At 43.9% G+C, this 24,960-nt stretch overlaps 1 protein-coding gene across 1 annotated transcript; it reads left to right on the top strand.

The window, feature by feature from the left end:
• The first annotated feature begins 19,095 nt into the window (after positions 1–19,095).
• On the top strand, positions 19,096–24,797 carry LOC120022689 (retinol dehydrogenase 12-like). Its single transcript, XM_038966671.1, has 7 exons — positions 19,096–19,587; positions 20,563–20,697; positions 20,995–21,186; positions 21,366–21,527; positions 21,619–21,738; positions 22,418–22,622; positions 24,470–24,797. Exons 1-7 carry the CDS (start codon positions 19,521–19,523, stop codon positions 24,564–24,566), a joined length of 978 nt encoding a protein of 325 aa, XP_038822599.1. The 5' UTR covers positions 19,096–19,520; the 3' UTR covers positions 24,567–24,797.
• Positions 24,798–24,960: the final 163 nt, after the last annotated feature.

Here is a 24,960-nt window from a genome sequence, read left to right as displayed (position 1 = left end):
TGGGTGAGTTATTTAAACTTGAATGACAATCAGGCTTAAAATAAATCTGGTGAAGTTCTGAGAAATTAGATTTATATACTGTAATTGGAAAGGTCCACACACAAGCAGAGCTAAGGGTAAAGGTTCTTGGGGGGGGAGATACCTAAACTTGTTTTTGGATCAACCATACAGAACTGCACCTAACTATGCTGTTATTACCTCAAAAGGAAAATCCACCATTAAAGCAGGCTTGACACTTTATTTCTTTAAAAAAAATGGAGAATCATTCTGGTGATAAGGAAAATACAAAAATATGTAAATGAGCCCAGGGGTAGGATATAATCCAAGAGAAAGCAGTCAGTAAGGCATCGACATCTGAGATTTCCTTGGAACGCATGATTGGTTTTCTTGAGGTAATTTATCGCTGTGGACAGGACTTCTTTAAAGGCTAGATTGCTTTCAGTACATAAACAAAAAGTAGATCAAATGAAGCAATGGCCTATGTCTGTCCACTTACGTGATTAAAAACAGAGAAGCCGGTCTTTGGAGGATATATTGGCACGGGTGTTAGGTGAAGCAGAGCAACTTACAGTAGTGAGTGCATACATTTTCATACTGGTTCCCCTGTGGGAATTAAACCCACAACCCTGGTGTTGCAGGCGCCATGCTCTACCAACTGAGCTACACATTCAAGTGAGTGAAGTTAAATATATCAAACAATCCCTACTAGAAGAGACATTCTGATCTCTTAAAAAAAAAAACTCCCCAATTTGGTAGTCTAGTTCCATCGCTGCAACTCCCCTATGGACTCGGGAGAGGCGAAGGTCGAGAGCCATGCGTCCTCCGAAACGACCCTGCCAAGCAACACTGCTTGCTTAACCCTTGAAGCCAGCCGCACCAATGTGACGGAGGAAACACTGTCCAGCTAGCAACTGAGTCAGCTTGCAGGCGCTCCCGGCCCGCCACAAGGAGTTGCTCACACATGTCGCTACACCCGTAATAACATCTGCTAAATGTGTATGTGACCAATAAAATTTGATTTAAAGCGCGATGGGACAAGGAAATCCCAGCCGGACGACGCTGGACCAATTGTGCGCCGCATCATGGGTCTCCCGGTCACGGCACAGTGCCTTAGACCGCAACATTTTGATCTCTAAGCCAGCCTATGAATGACAGTTTCAATCAATTCTAAAAAGTTTGAGTATAAGTTATTTACAAAGTCTTTAGTCTACAGTGTTGATGGAAAGAGACTGATTAATTGCATAAAACAGGTTAGTCATATTTAATATGATTTAACGTTAGGGTTACACGTAAGACAAAAACGTGTACCACAGCAGCTTGTGATGTACAAAAACACTTTCATTATGTGAATGTTCCACCCACAAAATAGCAAAAGTTACCTCACCTTCCCAAGAGAAAGGAATGAATGTGTGCACACAGTTAACAGGGGTTAGGTAAAGTCTCCAGAGCTATACCATCTCTGCTTCAAATGTCATGATTCCCTTGGTTTGAAACAGTGTTGAATGATCCATGTCAGTAGTCTCTACTGTGAGTTGCGAGTCCGCAAATGATCAATCTCAGTTTCCTCAAAGCCATGGAAAGATTCCAGATCGCTGTCCTTCTCAAACACCTGTTTAAGAGCTTGAGGGTTGGGTGTCGGCGAGGGCAAGGTGTACTCAGACGTAGTGTCTGAAACCACCCCTTTGTCCTCTGGCTCCACTTTCATTAGCACTTCAGAGCTCCTCTTTGCCGACTTTGCTTGAGAAAGCCCGACTAGAGCCTCGGTCAGGCTCTGTGCCAGTTCAGCTGGACCTTCCTCTCCTTCCTCCTGTGGCGGTGTGCTGACCATCATGAAGGACTGCTGGAGGATCTTGGGTTGCGTGGCCAAGCACGAGACCACGTCACCCAGACATTCCACCAGAAGTAGAGCCAGGTCGCCCGGCCCCAGAGCCACAGCTCCTTCATTCTGGGTGTACATCTCGCACCAGCGGGCCTGCAGGAACTCCTTCATAACAGGCACTACGCACAGCTCCAGGGGCTGCAGGCGACAGGAGCAGCCGATGGGGATCACCGCTGGCAGGGTGTTGCTGCTGTTGAGAGCGGCCAGGAAGTCATTGGCCAGGTGGCCGTGGTGGGTGTCCATGATCAACAGACCTTTCCCCCCCGCCTGGGGGTTAACGTGCTTCTGCCACACCTTAGAGAGCCACAGCTGGAGCCGCTCGTTGTCCGTAAAGCCCTCTGGGCGCGCCTCCAGGAAGACAGAGTTCGGGATGGCCTTGTGGAGGTGTGGAGGGTTGCCTTTGAGGAACACCATGGTGGGCAGCATGGTGCCATCGGCCAGCCCTGCTAGGACCACCTCTATCAGGGGCTCCCCGGTGCCGATCAACTGGAACGCCTCAGGGCTCATCTTGAGCTTATCCAGGTCCAGGAATACAGAGAGCTCGTCGACGCATCCCATGGAGGGTGGCCGGAAACCGACATCTTTGACCTGCTTGCAGACAAAGCGAGTGAAGATGCGGACGCTCTCGTAGACGTTGCGCGGCAGCGGGCGCTTGGCCGAGCAGGTGGCCTGCAGGCTGAGGTTGTGGCGAAGCATGAACTCCACAGCCCACTCGTAGAACTCACCGATCTCGTGCGACTCCTCCAAGGCCTGCGTGGCTGTCTGGAGCAGGTTTTCCTCTGTGACTGGCATCTGCTGCTCCCGCTGGCACATCACCCACTCTGCGATGCGGTCTGTGCTCCAGATCCAGTCCTTTTGGAGGCGCTGGTTCTCCAGCTGCAGCATCCAGTCCTGGATGAGCTCTGGCTGGGTGCCAAAGCGCAGGGACGCCTGGGGGAAGCCGCTGCATAGGGCATAGAGCAACACCTTCAGCTGGCGCAGCGTCAATTTGGTTGCCCCTTCTTTCCTGGATTTGCCCATTCTGGCCTCTCCTCCATGGAACAGCTCTCCGTTGGACCCATGGGACTCCACTGCCTGGGGTTCCATCACATGGCCCAATCCTCCGACCTTGGGGGTTGTCCAGACACCATTGGATGCAGCAGTGGAGGGCATGGTTTTATTAGGACCAAGGACCGTGATAGTCATGCTGGACTTGGAGGATAGGAGCGGTTTGATAGAGAGCTGGGTGGAACTATTGCCAGCTGGTAGCAGATGGATAGGCACAAAGGACCCTCCTTGACCCGGGCTGATTTCCGTAATTACAAAGCTACAGGAGGAATGAAAACATGTTCATTATTACATTTTTCAGGAAGCTCAGTCAATGACACACACATTTGATAATGTAGCAATGGAGTGTCGAAATGCAACCAAAGTGTAAATAGACTTGAGAGCCAACTCCAGGTCTGTCCAGCAGTAAGTAATTTCACTCAATATGTAAGAGGATATTAAATACCTTTGAGAAGCCTCCTCAGGAACTTCTGTATGGAAAAAATAAACATGAAAAAGGTTGTCATAGAAAAGTTTGACCTTATACAAAGATACTTAAATATCAGAAGGTGGAACTCAAAACAATTTCTGGTCTCGTGTGGCTCAGTTGGTAGAGCATGGCGCTAGGTTTGTGGATTTGATTCTCTGGATAAGAGCGTCTGCTATATGACTAAAATGTAATGTAATTACCTTCTACCTCCGGCTTGCTGAAGCTTGCAGCATCATGGTCTTGGTGATCCACCAGGTGGTTGGCCATCATATCTCCAACCTTGGTCTTGTAGTTACATGACGTGCACCTCATCTCATCCAGTCTGACCAACAGAGGGTTTAGAGCAGTCAGTATTAAATAAAAACACTACATTCAGTTAAATACTGTTCAACAAATTCAGACTAAATGATTGTTACCTTGGGTATGACTCGTACATGGCCAGGTATTGGGTGGTGCTCTTACGAGTCACGTGGTTACTGCATAGTGAAAAGAGACAGAAACCTGTGTCATACACCTTTTTCCAAACCCACATAATTTCAGTGACCCTCTATGATGGAAGAAATCATTTGGGAAATCTTGAGTTGACAAAATCTTGAGGTGTTGAGCGACATCACTCACTTGATCATGTGGTTTGCGTAGGCGCGGGAGCAGCATGTGCAATAACGACACAAGGAGCAGTGGACGTAGGTGGGGAAGTGGTTGGCAAAGTCAGGAATCTTAAAGGCGCACTCCATGCAGTTCTGTTGGGCCAGCGATGCACTGTGGGGAAGGAGGTGAAATGAAGGCAGAGGCAGGTTACCCATAGTGCACAGCGATGGAATGTCCAAGCTTATCCATTTTACACATTCAATTTCTATCTGCAGCATCCCAGAACACTGCTCCAAATTATAAACTGTCAACAGTTTTACTATACGACAAAGCTAAACACTGTTTACAGTATTTATTTAAACACAATGGAGTCTGAATAAAGCTTGGAGTCAATTCCATTTCAAGTCAATCAAATGATGGGGGAAAAACATCAACCCTCTTCTACCTCATCTGGAACTTAGTGAGCAGCTCCATCAGGCTCTCGACAGGCTTCTTCTTGGGCTCGGGTTTTTGGGGAGCAGACGGAACGTCAATCACTTTGGAGGGCCGGAGGTCTCCTCGGCCAAAAGACTCCTGATGGAAGTACTGCTTACCCTGCAGCGCGTAGGCCCTGATGGTCACCTGGAACAGAGAAATATTCTTAGACCACTCTACTAATATACATAACTAATATTCCCATTATGCACAGGGAAAATGCATACATCACAGCAATAGACTTTCCCATCACAGAGAAAGTACAGACAAAAATGACGATTATAAACTGGTGGGTCGAGCCCTTGAATGCTGATTGGCTGACTGCCATGGTATATCTGTCAATATATCACGGGTATGACAAAACATTTTTACTGCTCTAATTACGTTGGTAACCAGTTTATAATAGCAATAATGCACCTCTGGGATATGTGGTATATGGCCAATATACCACGACAAAGGGCTGAATCCATCCTAATAACAGCCCTTAGTCGTGGTATATTGGCCATATACCACACCCCCTCGGGCCAAATTGCTTAAATATCCCACTCTAGCAATCACTCACACGTGCGCACATACATAGACAAACACACACTCCTCACCTTGGTCCCAGGCTTCAGGCCCTCCAGCTGCCGTGGCTTGAGGTGGGTCTTGTGGTACTGCACCTTGTGCTCTGCCCGGTCCTTGGCAAAGAGGAACTGCAGCCGGCACCGGTCGCATTGAAACACTGTTTTTTTCTGCACAAAAACACAAGGAGGGTTTCAGAAAGAAAATGGAGTGAATAGACTGGCTGCCAACGGCCATAGATGTAGCATGTCACCTCATTGGGTTTACCTGGTGGCGGCTGTAGTGGTTCTGGTAGTTGCTGCTGGAGCGGAACAACTTGAGGCAGTAGGGGCACAGCAGATTGGCCGTGCCGTTGTGGACCTCACGGAAGTGGGCGAAAACGTCCACATACAGGGACGAGCGGTAGTCGCACACCTTCACATGAAACCATGAGACTATTTTAAGGGTGAATTGCATTAGGGGACACTACATGTTGATATAGTGAGCTTTCCCCCAGGACAGGACATTGCATCTAAATATTTAGACTTGGTTTGGACATTTAGGCTTAGCCCTTAAGTGTTCACTCAAGTTGTGTAATAAAACAGCCCTCTCAAGTGATTAACGGTGAGTGAAAGTAAAAGAGAAAAGAGTGCAGAGAGATTCAGTGTGTGAAAGGAGGGCGAGTGGAAGAAACGGTACAAATAATGACCAAGTGGGCAACGTTTACCTGGCAAATGTAGGGCATCTCTCCTGGTTTGTGGGTACTCTTCATGTGCTGCAGGAAGACAGGCTCGCTCTCGTATGCCCACTCACAGATCTTACACTTAGCTGTGACGAACACAGAAAAAAGGCCGGCGTGTCACATAAGCATTCAAAGTTCTCAGTCCTCTTGCTATATGGACTTACTGAACGTCACGCTGGGTAAGAGTGACTGTTTACTAGAGTAGCAACGAAATGTCTTAAAATTCACCCAATTCCCAACAAGGTAATTCACCCAATACCCAACAAAGTGATATTTCAGCACCCAGTGCTGATTCAATGTGATTTCACTGTGGGTGCGTGTGGGAGAATGTTGGTGGGATGGCAAATGCCGATAGATTCACTTTGTTTTAGCGACTGTATGTGGTAGGACAGTGGTTGGTGGGTGAGTGGGGAGCGAGCTAGTTCTCACCGGTAGACTCCAACTGGCTGTGGACGCTTTCCACGTGGCACTGCAGGCGGAAGGGCGTGTCCAAGTTGCGGAAGCAGTGCTGGCAGGCGGTGTGCGTGTCCACCTCGCCGTTCTGCTGCGCCGTCATCTCCACGTGGTGGCGCATGTGGTTCATCAGCCTGAAAGAGAGGAGAGGTGGAAAATGGAGGACAAAGAAAGCATACGATTTCAGTCAATTCAACAAAGCAGAATTGTTTAAGAACGTAACCTGAATTCCCGTTCCCCCACACTCCACCACTCACTTGATGTTAGTCTTCAGGGTCTTTTCGCAGTGGATGCACTTGAAGATGCCCGGCGGCTTCTCCACTGGTGCGCCACTCAGGCTGCGGCCCTTGTCTACGCCGTAGTAGAAGTCCTCCACCAGCATGATGAGCTTGCCCTGCTGGTCGGCCTCCAGGATGGGGCTGCCTTCCTCCTCCGGGTACACCGGTCGCACCGGCGTGGTGGGTGGCTCCTTGGAGGTCTTGGAGAAGGATGAAGAGGAGGTAGCTTTGGATGACTTGGACCTGGAAGATCTGGAGGGTTTGGAGGAGAGCTTGGCCGCGGCATTGATGGCATCCAGACTCAGGGCGATCTGCTTGCTGCAGAGCTAGAAGGTAAGAGGGACCAGTGGGGTAAATATCAATATTCAGTCATCTCTATTACCATTATAAGAGTGTAATACTTCACAGGAAGGTTTTAGGCTAGATGGCATTATATCAGAGGATTTTGCCATATCAAGAGAAGCTTTTAACAATAGTCCTTCACGGTCAGGGCTAATAACATTAATACGTCACCCAAAAATCCACTAAATAAGTTCTATACGTTCCCCAAAAGGAGAGTGTAAAGTACATCTAAGGCACACTTACACACATGAAGCCCCGGAGGGCGTTGACCAATTTGTACTCGGATCCACAGCGCTTGCACGTCTTTGGCTTGGCGGTGGCTGGTGCAATCACTGCAAAGGGAACACAACAGAACTCTGGATAAGAAGAAAAACTATTTAATGTGCCAAATCACAGAACACAACAGTGGGCTTGGTCAGTAGTAAATTACCTTTGACTTCAATAGGATGTTCTATTAGTATGGATCCTTTCTTGTTTGGAGTGGTGAAAAAAACGATAGGCTACACAGTAGTAATATCTGAAAGATGAATGCAGTACCAACCTATTTCTATTAGCTGTTACAGGAAAGCGGTGTGTTCCAGGAGACTACTAACCTCTGAGGGGTGCACGAGGAGAGGGTGCCGTGCTCGGACCACTGGTAGCAGGGGAACTGGTAGAGCTGGGGGCTGGTTGCAGGGTTGGATACCGCTGTATTTTGGGGGTGACTGTGAGGGGTGCAGTCCTCACAACATGGCTTCCTGCTGCACCTGAAGAACTGGCTGACACAATCCCTACACACACAAGAAAGCGGGATTAGTGTCCCAAGACAAAGCAATGATTCACTACAGATTACACAAATCAGAAGGTGGGTTTAAAAAAACTAAATAAAGATAGCCTTTACCCTCGGAGACTACACTTAAATTCATACTGACAATAATTAGCTGAGACGGCAATTTAATTTATAATCCCTGTGTTCACTCGGGAGAGACTGATGGCCCACAAGGACTAGAGCCTTCCTCACCTGTGACAGCCGCAGGGGAGGATGAGAGGGTGACCCCGCCGGAGGCCACAGTGCTGATGGTCTGGACTCCGTTGGTGGTGCGGATGGTGAGGGTGACAGGGATCCGCACTGTGGTGAAGCCGCTGGTGCCCGGCCTGCCCCTGGGCTGAGACAATACCTGCTGGGGCGGTAGCTGCAGCTGGGTTCCCTGAACTGGAGGAGACAGTAGTTAAGAGCCGCTCACAATAGACGGGTTTTCATTAACAGGTTTATTAGGCAACAGCAATGCCGCAAAAAAAACAACAATGCGACAGGTAATGGAAACGGCAGCTATAGGATAAATGTTCTAATGATCAACAACATTTGTATCTGTTTGACGGGTGGATTTTTATTTTATTAAACTGTCTCTATTTCTACAACTCATGACGGAAACCGTTTTCCCCGAATTCATTTGTATTGCCGAATAATTTTGATGGTATGTGGGGTACGTGATGTCATCACTAAGACCTACAGTTGAAGTCGGAAGTTTACATACACTTAGGTTGGAGTCATTAAAACTCGTTTTTCAACCACTCTGCAAATTTCTTGTTAACAAACTATAGTTTTGGCAAGTCGGTTAGGACATCTACTTTGTGCATGACAAGTAATTTTTCCTACAATTGTTTACAGACAGATTATTTCACTTATAACTCACTGTATCACAATTCCAGTGGGTCAGAAGTTTACATGCACTATGTTGACTGTGCCTTTAAATAGCTTGGAAAATGTCATGGCTTTAGAAGCTTCTGATAGGCTAATTGACATTATTTGAGTCAACTGGAGGTGTACCTGTGGATGTATTTCAAGGCCTACCTTCAAACGCAGTGCCTCTTTGCTTGACATCATGGGAAAATCAAAAGAAATCAGCCAAGACCTCAGAAAAAAAAATTGCAGACCTCCACAAGTCTGGTTCATCCTTGGGAGCAATTTCCAAACGCCTGAAGGTACCACGTTCATCTGTACAAACAATAGTACGCAAGTATAAACACCATGGGACCACGCAGCCATCATACCGCTCAGGAAGGAGACGCGTTCTGTCTCCTAGAGATGAACGCACTTTGGTGTGAAAAGTGCAAATCAATCCCAGAACAGAAAAGGAACTTGTGAAGATGCTGGAGGAAACAGGTACAAAAGTATCTATATCCACAGTAAAACGAGTCCTATATCGACATAACATTGAAAGGCCGCTCAGCAAGGAAGAAGCCTCTGCTCCAAAACCGCCATAAAAAAGCCAGATTACGGTTTGCAACTGCACATGGGGACAAAGATCGTACTTTTTGGAGAAATGTCCTCTGGTCTGATGAAACAGAAATAGAATTGTTCGGCCATAATGACCATCGTTATGTTTGGAGGAAAAAGGGGGAGGCTTGCAAGCAGAAGAACACCATCCCAACCGTGAAGCACGGGGGTGGCAGCATCATGTTGTGGGGGTGCTTTGTTGCAGGAGGGACTGGTGCACTTCACAAAACAGATGGCATCATGAGGGAGGAAAATGATGTGGATATAATGAAGCAACGTCTCAAGACATCAGTCAGGAAGTTAAACCTTGGTCGCAAATGGGTCTTCCAAATCGAAAATGACCCCAAGCATACTTCCAAAGTTGTGGCAAAATGGCTTAAGGACAACAAAGTCAAGGTATTGGAGTGGCCATGACAAAGCCCTGACCTCAATCCTATAGAAAATTTGTGGGAAGAACTGAAAAAGCGTGTGCGAGTAAGGAGGCCTACAAACCTGACTCAGTTACACCAGCTCTGTAAGGAGGAATGGGCCAAAATTCACCCAACTTATTGTGGGAAGCTTGTGGAAGGCTACCCGAAACGTTTGACCCAAGTTAAACAATTTAAAGGCAATGCTACCAAATACTAATTGAGTGTATGTAAACTTCTGACCCACTGGGAATGTGATGAAAGAAATGAAAGCTGAAATAAATAATTCTCTCTACTATTATTCTGACATTTCACATTCTTAAAATAAAGTGGTGATCCTAACTGACCTAAGACAGGGAATTTTTACTAGGATTAAAATGTCAGGAATTGTGATAAACTGAGTTTAAATGCATTTGGCTAAGGTCTATGTAAACTTCTGACTTCAACTGTATCTATAAAGCTCCACTACACATTTAATTCTAAATGCCAAAGCCGACTGCTTGCTAAATCTATATTTTCTATTATAACAATTATGTTTTTCTTTGCAGGAAAAGGATTGTCCTGACTTTTAAGAATGCCTAAAATTGCTACGCCTTGCTTTTCTGGGTTGGCTGGATGCAAGTTTCACCATCCAATTATTTCAGCTTTACAGGAGCGCAAGTTCCACCATGGCACGGACCGTGGCGATATGTTGGCACATGAGAATGATTAGAATATGGCAAATATTAGTCCATTCTAGCATTCTATCAACGGTGGCTTTTCCGGGCTACTGGAGACATGAAACAGTTAAGTGGGATGGCATACAGGCTGTTTCCAATTTATTAGTGTGCAAGGAACTCCATTTTTATTCAACACTAGGTTTTTGCGGGGTCCAACTGTTTTTATTGACACAAGACAGTTCATTGGAAACACACCATAGCAGGCAAGTGTAAGCATATTTTCTATGCATAAATTCTAAATGTCAACAACAAAATTCACTGGAATAATAATGAAATCATACAGTAGCTATTGTCTATTTGCATTTTACAAAACACTACCCACGGATAAAATATACATTTCCGTTCTTTTATGACACAATAATAGAACAAACACATTTCTCTGGATCCCACTAAAGGTGGTTACTTCTAGGTTTCAGGTGGGCTGTGAAATACTTAGTTAGCCATCAGGACACTGATACGATAACAAGAATAGACATGTCTAATGCAGTGGAGGCTGCTGAGGGGAGGACGGCCATCTACAATGGCTGGAATGGCGCGAATGGACTGGCATCAAACACATGGGAAACCATGTGTTTGATCTATTTGATACCATTCCACCTATTACGAGCCAGCCATTACCACAAGCCCGTCCTCCCCAATTAAACGTGCCACCAAACTCCTGTGGTCTAATGTTAGCTACTTACCACCAGGCAGCACGGTAATGGGCTGGCCATTCAGGATATAGCCTACTGGTTTGGCACTTATGGTCTGTCCCGCCCCTTGAATGTTCTGCACCACAAAAAGAGAACAATCACAGCAATGACTCGAGGCTCATTATTCCTGTAGCAAAACACAAGTCCATGAAGCGCTGCCCGGTCCACTATTGTCAACCTAAATGTTCGCTGCTCAGCAGCAATCTAATGAGAACAATCAGGGCAGGGTTCAGATAGAAATATAGAATGAAGAACCAACACGTCTCTCACCTGTGTGGTGAATATGATGTTCTGCCCAGCGTTGCTGCCTGTGCTAGGCAACATAGTGGTCGGCATATGCAGCACCTGAGGCATGGAGGTCTGAAAAGGCTGCAGCACTTGAGTCATAGCCTGCGTCAAGACCATTGGTTTGGGTAGTAATGGTGCTGCAGAGATGGGCAAACGTCAATATACTCCCTATGAGGCTTACACCGATTGGTTACATGTGTCCATTGAACCGTGTTTTATTCTACTGTGACTACACGTCAGTAAGTAAAGAAATTAGTGAAATAATGGAAACATTTGAGTAAATGAGGGATACAAAGTATATTGAAAGCAGGCGCTTCCACACAGGTGTGGTTCCTGGGTTAATTAAGCAATTAGCATTGCATCATGCTAACAGTCATGTATAAAAATGCTGGGAAATCCATTATTTTGGCTACCATGGCTATGCCCCCATAGGATGAAAATGGACCCAGCCTGAAAATGGACCCATCCACAAGGCCTGAGAATGAAAATTATGTAAACCATATGCCACGGCCGTCTCATTCACCAGATCTAAACCTAATTTAACACTTATGGGAGATTCTGGAGCGGCGCCTGAGACATTTTATTTTGGAAGAATGGTGTCACATCCCTCCAATAGAGTTACAGAGTTACTTGTAGAATCAATGCTAAGGTGCATTGAAGCGGTTCTGGCTTGTGATGGCCCAACGCCATATTAAGTCACTTATTTTGGCAGTTACCTCATATTCCTATATTTTTAAATACACTACATGACCAAAAGTATGTGGACACCTGCTCATTGAACATCTCATTTCAAAATGATGGGCATATATATGGAGTTGGTCCCCCCTTCGCTGCTTTAACAGCCACCACTCTCCTAGGAAGGCTTTCCACTTGATGTTGGAACATTGATGCGGGGACTTGCTTCCATTCAAACACATGAGCATTAGTAAGGTCGGGCACTGATGTTGGGCGATTAGGCATGGCTCGCAGTCGGCATTCCAATTCATCCCAAAGGCATTTGATGGGGTTTAGGTCAGGGCTCTGTACAGGCTAGTCAAGTTCTTCCACACTGATCTCAACAAACCATTTCTGTATGGACCTCGCTTTGTGCACCGGCGATGAATTGTCCTGCTCCTGAGTGGCGCAGCGGTCTAAGACACTGCATCTCAGTGCTAGAGGCGTCACTACAGACCCTGGTTCGATTCCAGGCTGTATCACAACTGGCCGTGATTGGGAGTCCCATAGGGCGACGCACAATTGGCCCAGCGTCATCCAGGTTAGGGTTTAGCCGTCATTGTAAACAATAATTTGTTATTAACTGACTTGCCTAGTTAAATAAAAAAATGCTGAAACAGGAAAGGGCCTTCCCCAAAATGTTGCCACAAAGTTGGAAGCACAGAATCGTCTAGAATGTCATTGTATGCTGTAGCTTCAAGATTTCCTTTCACTGGAACTAAGGGGCCTAGCCCGAACCATGAAAAACAGCCCCAGACCATTATTCCTCCTCAACCAAACTTTACAGTTGGCACTATGCATTGGGGCAGGTAGCGTTCTCCTGGCATCCACCAAACCCAGATTCGTCCGTCGGACTGCCAGATGGTGAAGCGTGATTCATCACTCCAGAGAACTGGTTTCGACTGCTCCAGAATTCCATTGATGGCAAGCTTTACACCACTGTATCCGACGCTTGGCATTGTGCATGGTGATCTTAGGCTTGTGTGTGGCTGCTCAGCCATGGAAACCCATTTCATGAAGCTGGAGTTGCTTTGAGAAGCAGTTTGGAACTCAGTAGTGAATGTTGCAACCAAGGACAGACGATTGCTATGCACTTCAGCACTCGGAGGTCCCGTTCTGTGAGCTTGTGTGGCCTACCACTTCGCGGCTCAGCCGTTGTTGCTCCTAGACGTTTCTGCTTCACAATATGAGCACTTACAGTTGACCAGGGCAGCTCTAGCAGGGCATAAATTTGACAGACTGACTTGTTGGAAAGGTGGCCACGTTGAAAGTCACTAAGCTCTTTAGTAAGGCCATTCTACTGCCAATGTTTGTCTATGGAGATTCCTTGGCGGTGTGCTCGATTTTATACACCTGTCAGCAGCGGCTTTGGCTGAAATAGCCAAATCCACTAATTTGAAGGGGTGTCCACATACTTTTGTATATATAGTGTACCATTCCAGAGCACTCACCAAGGGCAGACATAGGTTTGGTTGTGATGCTACTGCCATCGCTGAGGGGTATCACTGAAGTGTCATCGGGAGGTGCTGGTACTGGGAAGGCGATTTAAAGAACCATGAACTGATGATAGAATATGACAATACAGACTCACCATTTACAGTTGTCTATTGTGAAACTGTTGCATGTGAGAATTGAGTCTCAAAACATACAAAATGACATGACCCAGGGAAGCAGGTTACAATGAGTCTGCAAACCGCACACTCACCTTTACTTGGGCCCTTGCTTGTTTCTTCCATTTCCTCTTCTGGTTGCTGTTGCCACGGCGCCAGATCCTCCTCCACACACTCCATGTGGAGCTCTGAGTCAGTCACATTGACATCAGAGTCTGTCATGTTGACGTCTGAGTCCGCCATGCTCATAACTGTAGATTAGTTGATATAATAAGGACGTTATGATGATAATCTATGATCAAGTTTTAGGATATTGGCACATGATGTGGACAAGATGGTGCGGCAATCATGCAAAGTCAGAAAGTGGAGGATCAACTCTTGCTCCTTGTGTATGTTATTCACTGTGTATGTGTTGTCCAGTTTTAAAATGGACAGCCATTATGGTTGTAGTTAGAGGGGGGGGGGGGGGGGGGGAACGTAATTTTTATTGTCTTAACCAAATTGTATGCATAAACTGTGTGTATAAATTCCATTAATATCAGAATGAAAATATATTAAAGTTACAAATACACTAATAACAAATATTGAGGCATTCCAGTGAATATATATATCTATATATTAAACATTCCAATTAAATAATGCACGGCCTAATAGAATAATGTTAAACAAAATGTACAGTATATTCTTTGTAATGCATCATTTAACATGATCAAAACGTCATCTCATTAGCATGACGTCACCATGTTTTCTGTAGAGGGCAAACAGCAAAGTTTTGATACTCCTGCTTGAATTATTCATAAGCAACGATCAAGTTTCAGTTATTAGCTACTAGCCGGCTACATTAGTTGGAAATAAAACATAGCTAGTTAGCAACGTTAAGCTAGCTACCAGTAACTCGAGGTGCGAGGAGAAAATGATGCTCATGCACGCTGGTCCAAGATCAGCTTACTGTCTTCTAATCTTCACCTTCCTTACAACAAGTAGTACAAAATAACTTGTCCTGGATCAGTAGTTAGTGACGTTCGGATATGTGCAGTGCGCGTGTGCATTGAATCCTGCACTCCGCAACATGGCTCCATGCAAATAGCAAGACGTGAGCTTGAGCTAACACCACTGCTAGCTAACTAGTTAGCAAGCAAGCTAACTGAGTTCAACAACTAGCAACATCTAAATCTATCCACGAAGCATGCCATGACTCTAACCTTGTTCACTCTTTTGCCAAAGTTAAATAAATAGGATGAAGTACAATAGAACGTGGATATACGTTACGTACCTCACCATGAAGTGAAAAACAGATCTGTAGAAGAATGGTGGCTGCTACCGTTTTTCCCTTTTCGGCTCGCTTAGGACCGAGCAAGCAAATGCCTACGTCACTTCCAGTTTTTGATGTAGACGCTCTGATTCGCTACAATCTTAAAAACAGGGGCGGGGTGCCCATCTCCATCCTGAAAAGCACACGATTATAACTTTGTTGACGTCTTCCAAAAATCTAATTTGCAACTCCTAATACACCCGCAGATATATTTTGATAGATTGGTGTAAATTGTATGACTATTTCCACATTATGCATATTCAAATTCGATGCGTTTCTTAGTACAAGTTGTCAGATTGTTTGTTACAATGTTGCAGCCAATGTAAAAGTCTCACCACTTTCGCTTTCAAAGTCGTAGAAACTGCGATTACCAGAATCAATAGTAGTATGCTAATCTACCTTCTAACTAACGTTAATTTAGTCAATCTTCCATTTCAACATGTTTTGAAGAATGATCTGCAAATGATGAAGTTACTTGCACAACCATCTTAACCAGCACTGCTCTCAAACGCCAACCCGCGATAACGTTTAGCTAGTTTATACTTCTGAATGTCTTTCCTAAAATGTTGGGGGATTTGTGTGTATTGTTAGGTATTACTGCACCGTTGCAGAAATAAATATAAGCATTTCACTGCACCTGGGATAACATCTGCAAAATATGTTTTAAAATAACATTTGATTTGAGCTAGGCCAAACCAGAGACTTGGCGGAACAATTCAGACAAAACGTAGCTAGCTCGTGCTTGTGTGTGGGTTCATTGAAATAGACGACGACGTAGGTGTTGGCTAGCTAACTAATTTAGCTAGCTAACAATCTGTATGTAGCCTTGAACACCAGTCCAGCTGCCCGATATAAAACCAGGGTCGAGTGACAACTGGAGGTATTAGCAGTGGCTGACTAACGAAGCTAGTTAACTAACAAACCGACAAAGTTGGTTAGCAAACTGCTAGCTAGCTAACATCATTGCTAGCTAGCTAATAATTCACGCATCGAACTGGCTGGATAACGACGGTATAACTCAAGTTAGCTAGCTGAGCTATCTATCTAATATTGTTCTGTATGTGAACATGAACCATAGCTAGCGATATGGGCAACCGCCTAAAACAAATATAGCTTTACATGGCTAGGCAAAGCGAAAGCTAGCTAGTAGCTAGGTACCGGTAAGCGTAATTTTACGCGGTGGCGCCGGTATACGTACAGGAGCGCCACCCTCTGGTAGATGATGGGTTTAGCTCAGCTACCTAGCTATATAAACTAAATTACAAAATTCACGCGACCAACCATCAACCCCAGTAATTCAATCAAACAATGTTTACGCATATTTCCTCAATGTTGCATTTGATTAGATGATTTCCAAATGCACTACTAACTCGATATCAGTGTAGCTTGCCAATCAAACGTCAATAGTATGATTACCAGATGTTTACTTATAATAAAATAACTTAGATGAATTATGAATAATTAGCCAATGCAAAATCTAGCTATATCTTTTTGTCCATTTGCCTTGACTATCGCTCTTTTAAAATGGTAGCCCTACAATAGGCCAGTAGGTGGCACACTAGGTCCTACCCATACCTCAGTGGGTCCTACCATGTGTCATAGCAAAAGTGGATTTAGTAGTAGTACACTCAAACACAGGGACTATGCCACTACTGCTACCAATGTCGAAATTGAGGGGGAGCAGCTGGACCATGGTTAAATGGAATAGTAATTGAAATATGGAAACTGACTGTAGACCTAAACTCTGCAAAAAAAGAAACGTCCCTTTTTCAGGACCCTGTCAAAGATAATTCGTAAAAATCCAAATAACTTCACAGATTGTCATTGTAAAGGGTTTAAACACTGTTTCCCATGCTTGTAGAACAGTCGTTAAGACACTTACAGCTTACAGACGGTAGGCAATTAAGGTCACAGTTATGAAAACGTAGGACACTAAAGAGGCCTTTCTACTGACTCTGAAAAACACCAAAAGAAAGATGCCCATTATGCGTGAATGTGCCTTAGGCATGCTGCAAGGAGGCATGAGGACTGCAGATGTGGCCAGGGCAATAAATTGCAATGTCCATACTGTGAGACGCCTAAGACAGCGCGTCTGGGACCTGTTGGATCGGAGGGTGAGGGCTAGGGCCATTCCCCCCAGAAATGTCCAGGAACTTGCAGGTGCCTTGGTGGAAGAGTGGGGTAACATCTCACAGCAAGAACAGGCAAATCTGGGGCAGTCCATGAGGAGGAGATGCACCGCAGTACTTAATGCAGCTGGTGGCCACACCAGATACTGACTGTTACTTTTGATTTTGACCCCCCCCTTTGTTCAGGGACACATTATTCCATTTCTGTTAGTCACATGTCTGGGGAACTTGTTCAGTTTATGTCTCAGTTGTTGAATCTTGTTATGTTCATACAAATATATACACATGTTAAGTTTGCTGAAAATAAACACAGTTGACAGTGAGAGGATGTTTCTTATTTGCTGAGTTTATAACCTCTCACATGTAGTGTAATATAAGAACTCCTGCAGATTTATGCATTCTTTGCAGTTAAATGATACAACAAATATACATTTTGTCTCAGTAACAGCAGAGAATAAATATTATCTCTTGAGAAAATGCTAAGGTCGTGTAATGTGTGTTTTTGACTCTGTTATACAAGCAGACAGTATTTCAACCACATAAAATAATAGTTGTAACGGTTGTCGTTGGTGGAAGGAGAAGAGGACCAAAGTGCAGCGTGGTACGTATTCATAATAATTTAATAAAGAATGAATACTGAACAAAAACAACAAACCGACAAACGAACAGTTCTGTAAGGTGCAAACAAAAACACTAAACAGAAAATAACTACCCACAGTGGGAAAACAGGCTACCTAAGTATGATTGTCAATCAGAGACAACGATCGACACCTGCCTCTGATTGAGAACCATACTAGGCCAAACACATAGAAATATAACGACTAGAACAAAACATAGAAAAACAACATAGAATGCCCACCGCAACTCACGCCCTGACCAAACTAAAATAAAGACATAAAAAAGGAACTAAGGTCAGAACGTGACAATAGTGCCCAAGACGAACTGAAGTCTAATCAGAAACGTGTTTCATTGTTTTCTCAGCTTTTCATTTCCTTAAAACCGGTCAAACTCATTACATTGGGAATTTTGCACATGATCTTTCCACTGTTTTGGAGTTATTGCGTTTTCTCCCAGTCCTTAAAGGAAACAGACAACTTTACCGGTGTTAACTCGATTGTTCCATTCATTCTATCAATGTAAGACATTATTCTGGTGAGCACTACTTCTAGGGCAACAAGTAATGACTGAAGAGAAGCTTCATGTATCTATACTGAACAAAAATATAAACACAACATGTAAAGTGTTGGTCCCATGTTTCATGAGCTGAAATAAAAGATCCCAGAAACTTTCCATACGCACAAAAAGCTTAATTCCCTCAAATGTTCTGCACAAATTTGTTTACATCTCTGTTTGTGAGCATTTCTCCTTTGCCAAGATAATCCATCCACCTGACAGGTGTGGCCTATCAAGAAGCTGATTAAATGGCATGGTCATTACACAGGTGCACCTTGTGCTGGGGCCAATAAAAGGCCACTCTAAAATGTGCAGTTTTGTCACAACACAATGCCACAGATGTCTCAATTGTTGAGCGAGCGTGCAGTTGGCATGCTGACTGTAGGAATGTCCACCAGAGCTGTTGCCAGATAATTTAATATTAATTTCTCTACCATAAGCAACAACTCCAATGTTGTTTTAAAGAATATGGCAGTACGTGTTTGAGGAGTATTTCTGTCTTTAATAAAGCCCTTTTTTTGGAGAAAAACTCATTCTGATTGGCTTGGCCTGGCTCCCAAGTGGGTGGGCATATGCCCTCCCAGGCCCACCCATGGCTGCGCCCATGCCCAGTCATGTGAAATCCATTGCTTAGGGTCTAATGAATTTATTTAAATTGACTGATTTCCTTATACGTACTGTAACTCGTTGATATTGTTTCATGTTGCGTTTATATTTCTGTTCAGTAAAAGTATAGTTGACAAACAAATGGCCTACCAAATGTCGGAAATTATAAGCAGAAACTTGAAAGTAGTCAGAATGCTATACGGTCCAGTCTGGAGTATCAGCAAAACAAAAGATTATGGTAGATCGAACTGCGCAGTTAGCCTACTTTTTGAAGTCATCACACAACACCATAGGCTGCACAACACCCATAATATGCGCGACTGAGCCTGCGCAGACAGCGAAAAACAACATCAAACGGGATAAGATGTTTACATGCCACAGTATCCCATCTAAAATCAACATATCCCAGGCATCTTGTCCTGGTTTCACATAACCGGGATACACGCTTTTTCGGGTTATTGTAAACGGGATATGATGTTTATATGCATCAACTCAAAAACAGAATACTTAAGTATCCCGAATAATAACGGGATATTGGTGTGCATGTAAACGTGGTCACTGACTGGTCAAGGGAGTAGTCCTGGTTTAATCGGACTATAAGACTTTAAACCTCGTATGAAAGATACTTAGACCTATTAATAGCTACTCGATCTGTATCACTGCTTGTGCTATAACAACATTTAAAGCAACCCAGTTCAAGAAGACGAGCCAGACTCGATAAGCTCATGATTTACCAGGCTAAAATGTAATTGTCTTGTCTGGGGTGGTCAAATTATTTAGGCAACAACAGCTGATAAGATGTGGAAAGAATTGAAGAAAAACCAGCTAGTCAAGTACGGCGCTGTGACCACAGTGTCAACCATCAGTAAGTCACAGCTCTACTGCTTTGCAAGTTATCTTGATGTATTGTAGGTTTCAGACCTCATTTCAATTACTTGTACAGTTTTCTGTAATGGTAAAATAGTTTCTAACATTTCTACATGGACATATAGTCTCGGTAAATTGTAGCCTAATTTCAACAAAACCAGGTTAACACTAATAAACTACCCACAGAGAGTGTTGTATATCAAAACTGACCGCATGACATATGTTGTGACATACGGGATGTACAATTCTTCAGATTGTATTATACATTTATCTTGATTTACATGGAAATCAACAGAATCACTGAAGGATGACTGACAGTGGTATGTGGTTCATTTGTATTGTAGTGTCTATTTAAGGGTTGTGATTTTAAACGTGTTTATTCCCTGTAGCTCCAAGATCCTGATATATACTATTATGTGTGTAAATACTTTACAATTGCACATACAGTATATTCTACCTTGTCCATTAAGTATGTTAACAATTCCTACTCCCACAACAAAGGGTCTAAAATGTTTGAAAAATGTTAAACCTGGATTAAATCTCGTTTGGTAGAGAGATTTTAATCGTGATAGATTAGGGTTTGTGAAATTCCTCCCGTGTGGAACCAGAGTCACTGTCTTTTGAACTGTTATCTCAACAGCACCTATTTAGACACTGTCCCGTAACAAAGGTTGTGCCCTCAGTTGCTCGATCTTTCCCTGTCCATGGATTGATCACATTGGTGCGCCAAAATGAGGATGTTTTCTCTTCCACATATTCCATATATAGTCCCATGAGTAAAAGCGACAAGTAGCAAAAGCATTGTGGGCCAATGTGACCAATGACCATGCTTTCTATTCCCATGAGTTAGGCAGCTGAGCTGTCTGTTCTTACACAATCAATAGTCATGGTGCCTCTAGTGCAAGGTTCATAGGTCAACATAAGAAGAAGTAAGAGTGATATTCTGTCTCCGTGCCGTTTGTCTCCAAATCAGGCTATGTTTTACTGAGAAAGTGGATCGCCGGTGGGATATGCCGCAGCCGTACCAAGCTGCATGGAAGGACTGTGGTGATCACTGGTGCCAACACTGGTATCGGCAAGGAGACGGCCTGGGATATGGCCATGAGAGGTACAGTAGGCATATACCACTTCTTTATTGGACTGTAACTGTGTTGTGATTTGCATTACCTTTCATGGGATGTCGCTTTTGAACACAAACGAGTTACAATGCAATCTGAGGAAAATTGGGGTTTAAGGGCAATTGTGGAGGCTATTCAATGGGAAGGCATGAGTATAGGGGGTTTAGTGATGGGGTGTGGTAAATTTGTGGATGTTGTTCAGCTGATGATAGGGCTGATCCTATATATTCTATTGGAAGGGAATGTGATGAGCGTGTTCTCAGACAGACAGTACTGCGTGTTCTCAGGAGCCCGGGTGATCATGGCTTGCCGAGACCTTACCAGGGGAGAGGCCGCTGCAACAGAGATCCGCAGTTCTACTGGAAATACTAACGTGGTGGTGCAACAACTAAACCTGGCCTCCCTCGGGTCAGTACGACAGTTTGCCAGGGAATTCATTGCCACGGAGACCCGTCTGGACATACTTATCAACAACGCAGGTGAAACTGATGCATTTACCCAACATGCTTTGAGAGCCTGAATTGTGTTGGTGTTGTCATCGAAGATCCTCCTTACTCTGGGTATGTTTTGAACTATAGCATGTTTTTTGTTGTCAAAGTTGTGGGCTTGATTTTTTTTTTTTTTATCCGTTAAATACTCAACCCTCTACTCCTCACAGGTATAATGCTATGTCCCAAAAGTTTCACAGTGGACGGGTTTGAGAGTCAATTTGCTGTCAATCACCTAGGTCACTTCCTATTGACCAATCTGCTCCTGGACATGCTGAAAGCCTCTACCCCCAGCCGCGTCGTCATTGTGTCTAGCATCGCTCATCAAGGCGGTAAGCCCATTATGACCAGGTATTTTTGTAATAAAACAAATATCATCAATTGAGTTATAGCTTTATCTGGCTCTACCTCATTCTCTTTCAGGGAAAATCCACTATGATGACCTTAACTTTGATAAGAAGGGGTACAACTCAGTAATTGCCTACAAGCAGAGCAAACTGGCCAACCTCCTCTTCTCTAGGGAGCTGGCACGAAGGACCAAAGGTGAGGGGTTGCCTTATTACACCTCTATTACGTATTTTTCCATTTCCACTACATATCCTGTTCAATGGCTAAATGTACTGTAATGGTAATGGACCCCAGTTAACCAATACATGGAAATACAATACCAATGGGCCATAACTTTGTGCGGGTTCAGAAAACACCATAATAAATGCTTCAACACATACACTGTTAGTTTACATTTATTGGTTAACAATCAATGTGGATTTTACTGTAGTTATGGATGGATTTTACTGTACTTTATGGTGGTTTAGCAATGCATGGCTAAAGATAAGGGAACTAATGTTTATTAGTGGATTCAAGCCCGTACCAGTTGGCTGAGAGGGGTGGTGTCAAGGCTAATCTTTTGTTTTTGTAATGTGCATTGGGGTGCGGAGTGATTTGAGGCCGTTGTTGCAGAGTATTCATCAAGTATCTTGGAGTTAACCGTAAAAATAATCGGACCTATGCAATTACTGTATTTAACGATTCTTTACCTATTAATGCTGTTTTCCCCCATTCACAGTAGCAGTCTTAGTATGCACAACAAACATACAAACAAATCATGTTGCTTCAAAATCAGGTCATAACTCGTGTACAGTGCATTGTTCTCTGCCACATGATGTCTCTGAATGTCAACATTTTAAGGTTAGTGGCCCTATCCCTACACTCACCCCATCAGGTACTGGAGTGACGTCGTATTCCCTGCACCCCGGGGTTATCCGGACAGAGCTGTGGCGCCACTCTCAGTCAAAGTACCCCACGCTGAGTTCCATGCTGTCAGCCCCTGCCTGGCTCCTGATGAAGACCCCCAGGGAGGGGGCCCAGACCACCATCTACTGCGCCGTCACTGAGGGGCTGGAGGATAAGAGCGGCTACTACTTCAGGTAGTAGCATCCCAGTGTGTAGAGTGAATTAGCCTAAATCAATCTCTCTCTTTGTGTGTGTGTTTGTGTGTTAATTGGAGGGGGATGATTTTCATTTACAGTGGGAGTGTATCTTGTGTGTGTGTATGTGTATGTGATAGTTAAGCATCCCATCAAAAGTATGTGTGTACAATGCGGTATATATTCTGAGTGTAGACAATATACACTGAACAAAAATATAAACACAACATTTAAAGTGTTGGTCCCATATCATGAGCTGAAATAAAAGATCCCAGAAATGTTCGATACGCACAAATAGCTTGTTTCTGTCAAATTCGGTGTAAAAATGTGTTTACATCCTTTTTAGTGAGCATTTCTCCTTCGCCAAGATAATCCATCCACCTGTTAAGTGTGGTATATCAAGAAGCTGATTAAACAGCATGATCATTACACAGGTTCACCTTGTGCTGTGGACAATAAAAGGCCACTCCAAAATGGGTTGTTTTGTCAAACAACACAATGCCACAGATTTCTCAAGTTTTGAGGGAGTGTGCAATTGGCATGCTGACTGCAGGAATGTCCACCAGAGCTGTTGCCAGATAATTTAATGTTAATTTCTCTACCATAAGCCAATGTTGTTTAAAAGAATATGGCAGTACGTCCAACCGACCTCACAACCGCAGACCACGTTTAACCACGGCAGCCCAGGACCTCCACATCCGCCTTCTTCACCTGCGGTATTGTCTGAGACCAGCCACCAGGAGAGCTGATGAAACTGTGGGTTTGCACAACTGCAGCATTTCTCCTCAAACTGTCAGAAACTGTCTCAGGGAAGCTCATCTGCACATCCTCATCAGGGTCTGGACCTGACTGCAGTTCCACTTCATAATCGACTTCAGTGGGAAAATGCTCACCTTCGATGGCCACTGTCATGCTGGAGAAGTGTGCTCTTCACGGATGAATCCCGGTTTCAACAGTATCGGGCATTGTGTGGGTGAGCGGTTTGCTGATGTCAACATTGTGAACAGAGTGCCACATGGTGGTGGTGGGGTTATGGTATGGGCTGGCATAAGCTACGGACAATGAACACAATTGCATTTTATCGATGGCAATTTTAATGCACAGAGAAACCGCAACTAGATCCTGAGGCCCATTGTCATGCCATTCATCCACCGCCATCAAATCAAATTTTATTTGTTACATGCGCCGAATACAATAGTGAAATGCTTACTTACAAGCCTTTAACCAATAACGCAGTTTTAAGAAAAATAAGTGTTAAGTAAAAAATAGATAAGTAAAAAAATTGAAATAAAACTAACAAATAATTAGAGAGCAGCAGTAAAATAACAATAGTGAGGCTATATACAGGGTGTACCAGTACAGAGTCAATGTGTGGGGGTACCGGTTAGTCGAGGTAATTGAGGTAATATGTACATGTAGGTAGAGTTAAAGTGACTATGCATAGATAATAAACAGAGAGCAGCAGCAGTGTAAAAATTTGCCATTGAAGAGGAGTGGGACAACATTCCACAGGCCACAGTCAGCAGCCTGATCAACTCTATACGAAGGAGATGTATCGCGCTGCATGAAGCAAATGGTGGTCACACCAGATACTGACTGGTTTTCTGATCCACGCCCCTAACATTTTTTTAAGGTTTCTGGGACAAACAGATGCAAATCTGTATTCCCAGTCAGTTGAAATCCATAGATTATGGGCTAATACATTTATTTCAATTGACTGATTACTTTATATGAACTGTAAAGCAGTAAAATCTTTGAAATTGTTGCATGTTGCCTTTATTTTTTTGTTCAGTGTAAATAACTATGTGTTTAGGTGAGCTTTAAGTTAGGATGTGTTTGTTTCTCAGTGACTGTCAGGTAAAGGAGCCAGCTCTTGAGGGGAGAGATGATCTTGCAGCACTGAGACTATGGGGCGTTAGCGCCGGGCTTGTGGGACTCAATTAGAACAACTGAACAACTCGCCTGAACAACTTGCAACACGGTGCCACTCCCAACCCCACCTGCCAGAACACCCCGGATACTGACATTTTTTTTTAACGTTGGGTCTTAACTTTCATATCAGAAGATATCCTGTATTCTACACATTTTCTATATTCTATATTTTTTGATGTTGTATTATAATACAGTATGTTTTGATCAAACATTTTTTTCTGTATTTTATTGTATTGAAGCTTATTCTCGTTACAATGGTCTTCATGCTGAAATTCTGTATTTTTCATGTTTTCATAAAAAAAATGGTATTTTGCTTCAGAAGTCTTTGTGTGAGTAATAGTGTAGTTTTATTAATTGTAATTTTACACCGCAGTTATTTTATCAGTTTAGCTAAACTACCTTTAAA

Source organism: Salvelinus namaycush, chromosome 27 (genome assembly GCF_016432855.1).
Source record: "Salvelinus namaycush isolate Seneca chromosome 27, SaNama_1.0, whole genome shotgun sequence".
Classification (NCBI taxonomy): domain Eukaryota; kingdom Metazoa; phylum Chordata; class Actinopteri; order Salmoniformes; family Salmonidae; genus Salvelinus; species Salvelinus namaycush.
This window is presented reverse-complemented; position numbering and strand designations above follow the sequence as displayed.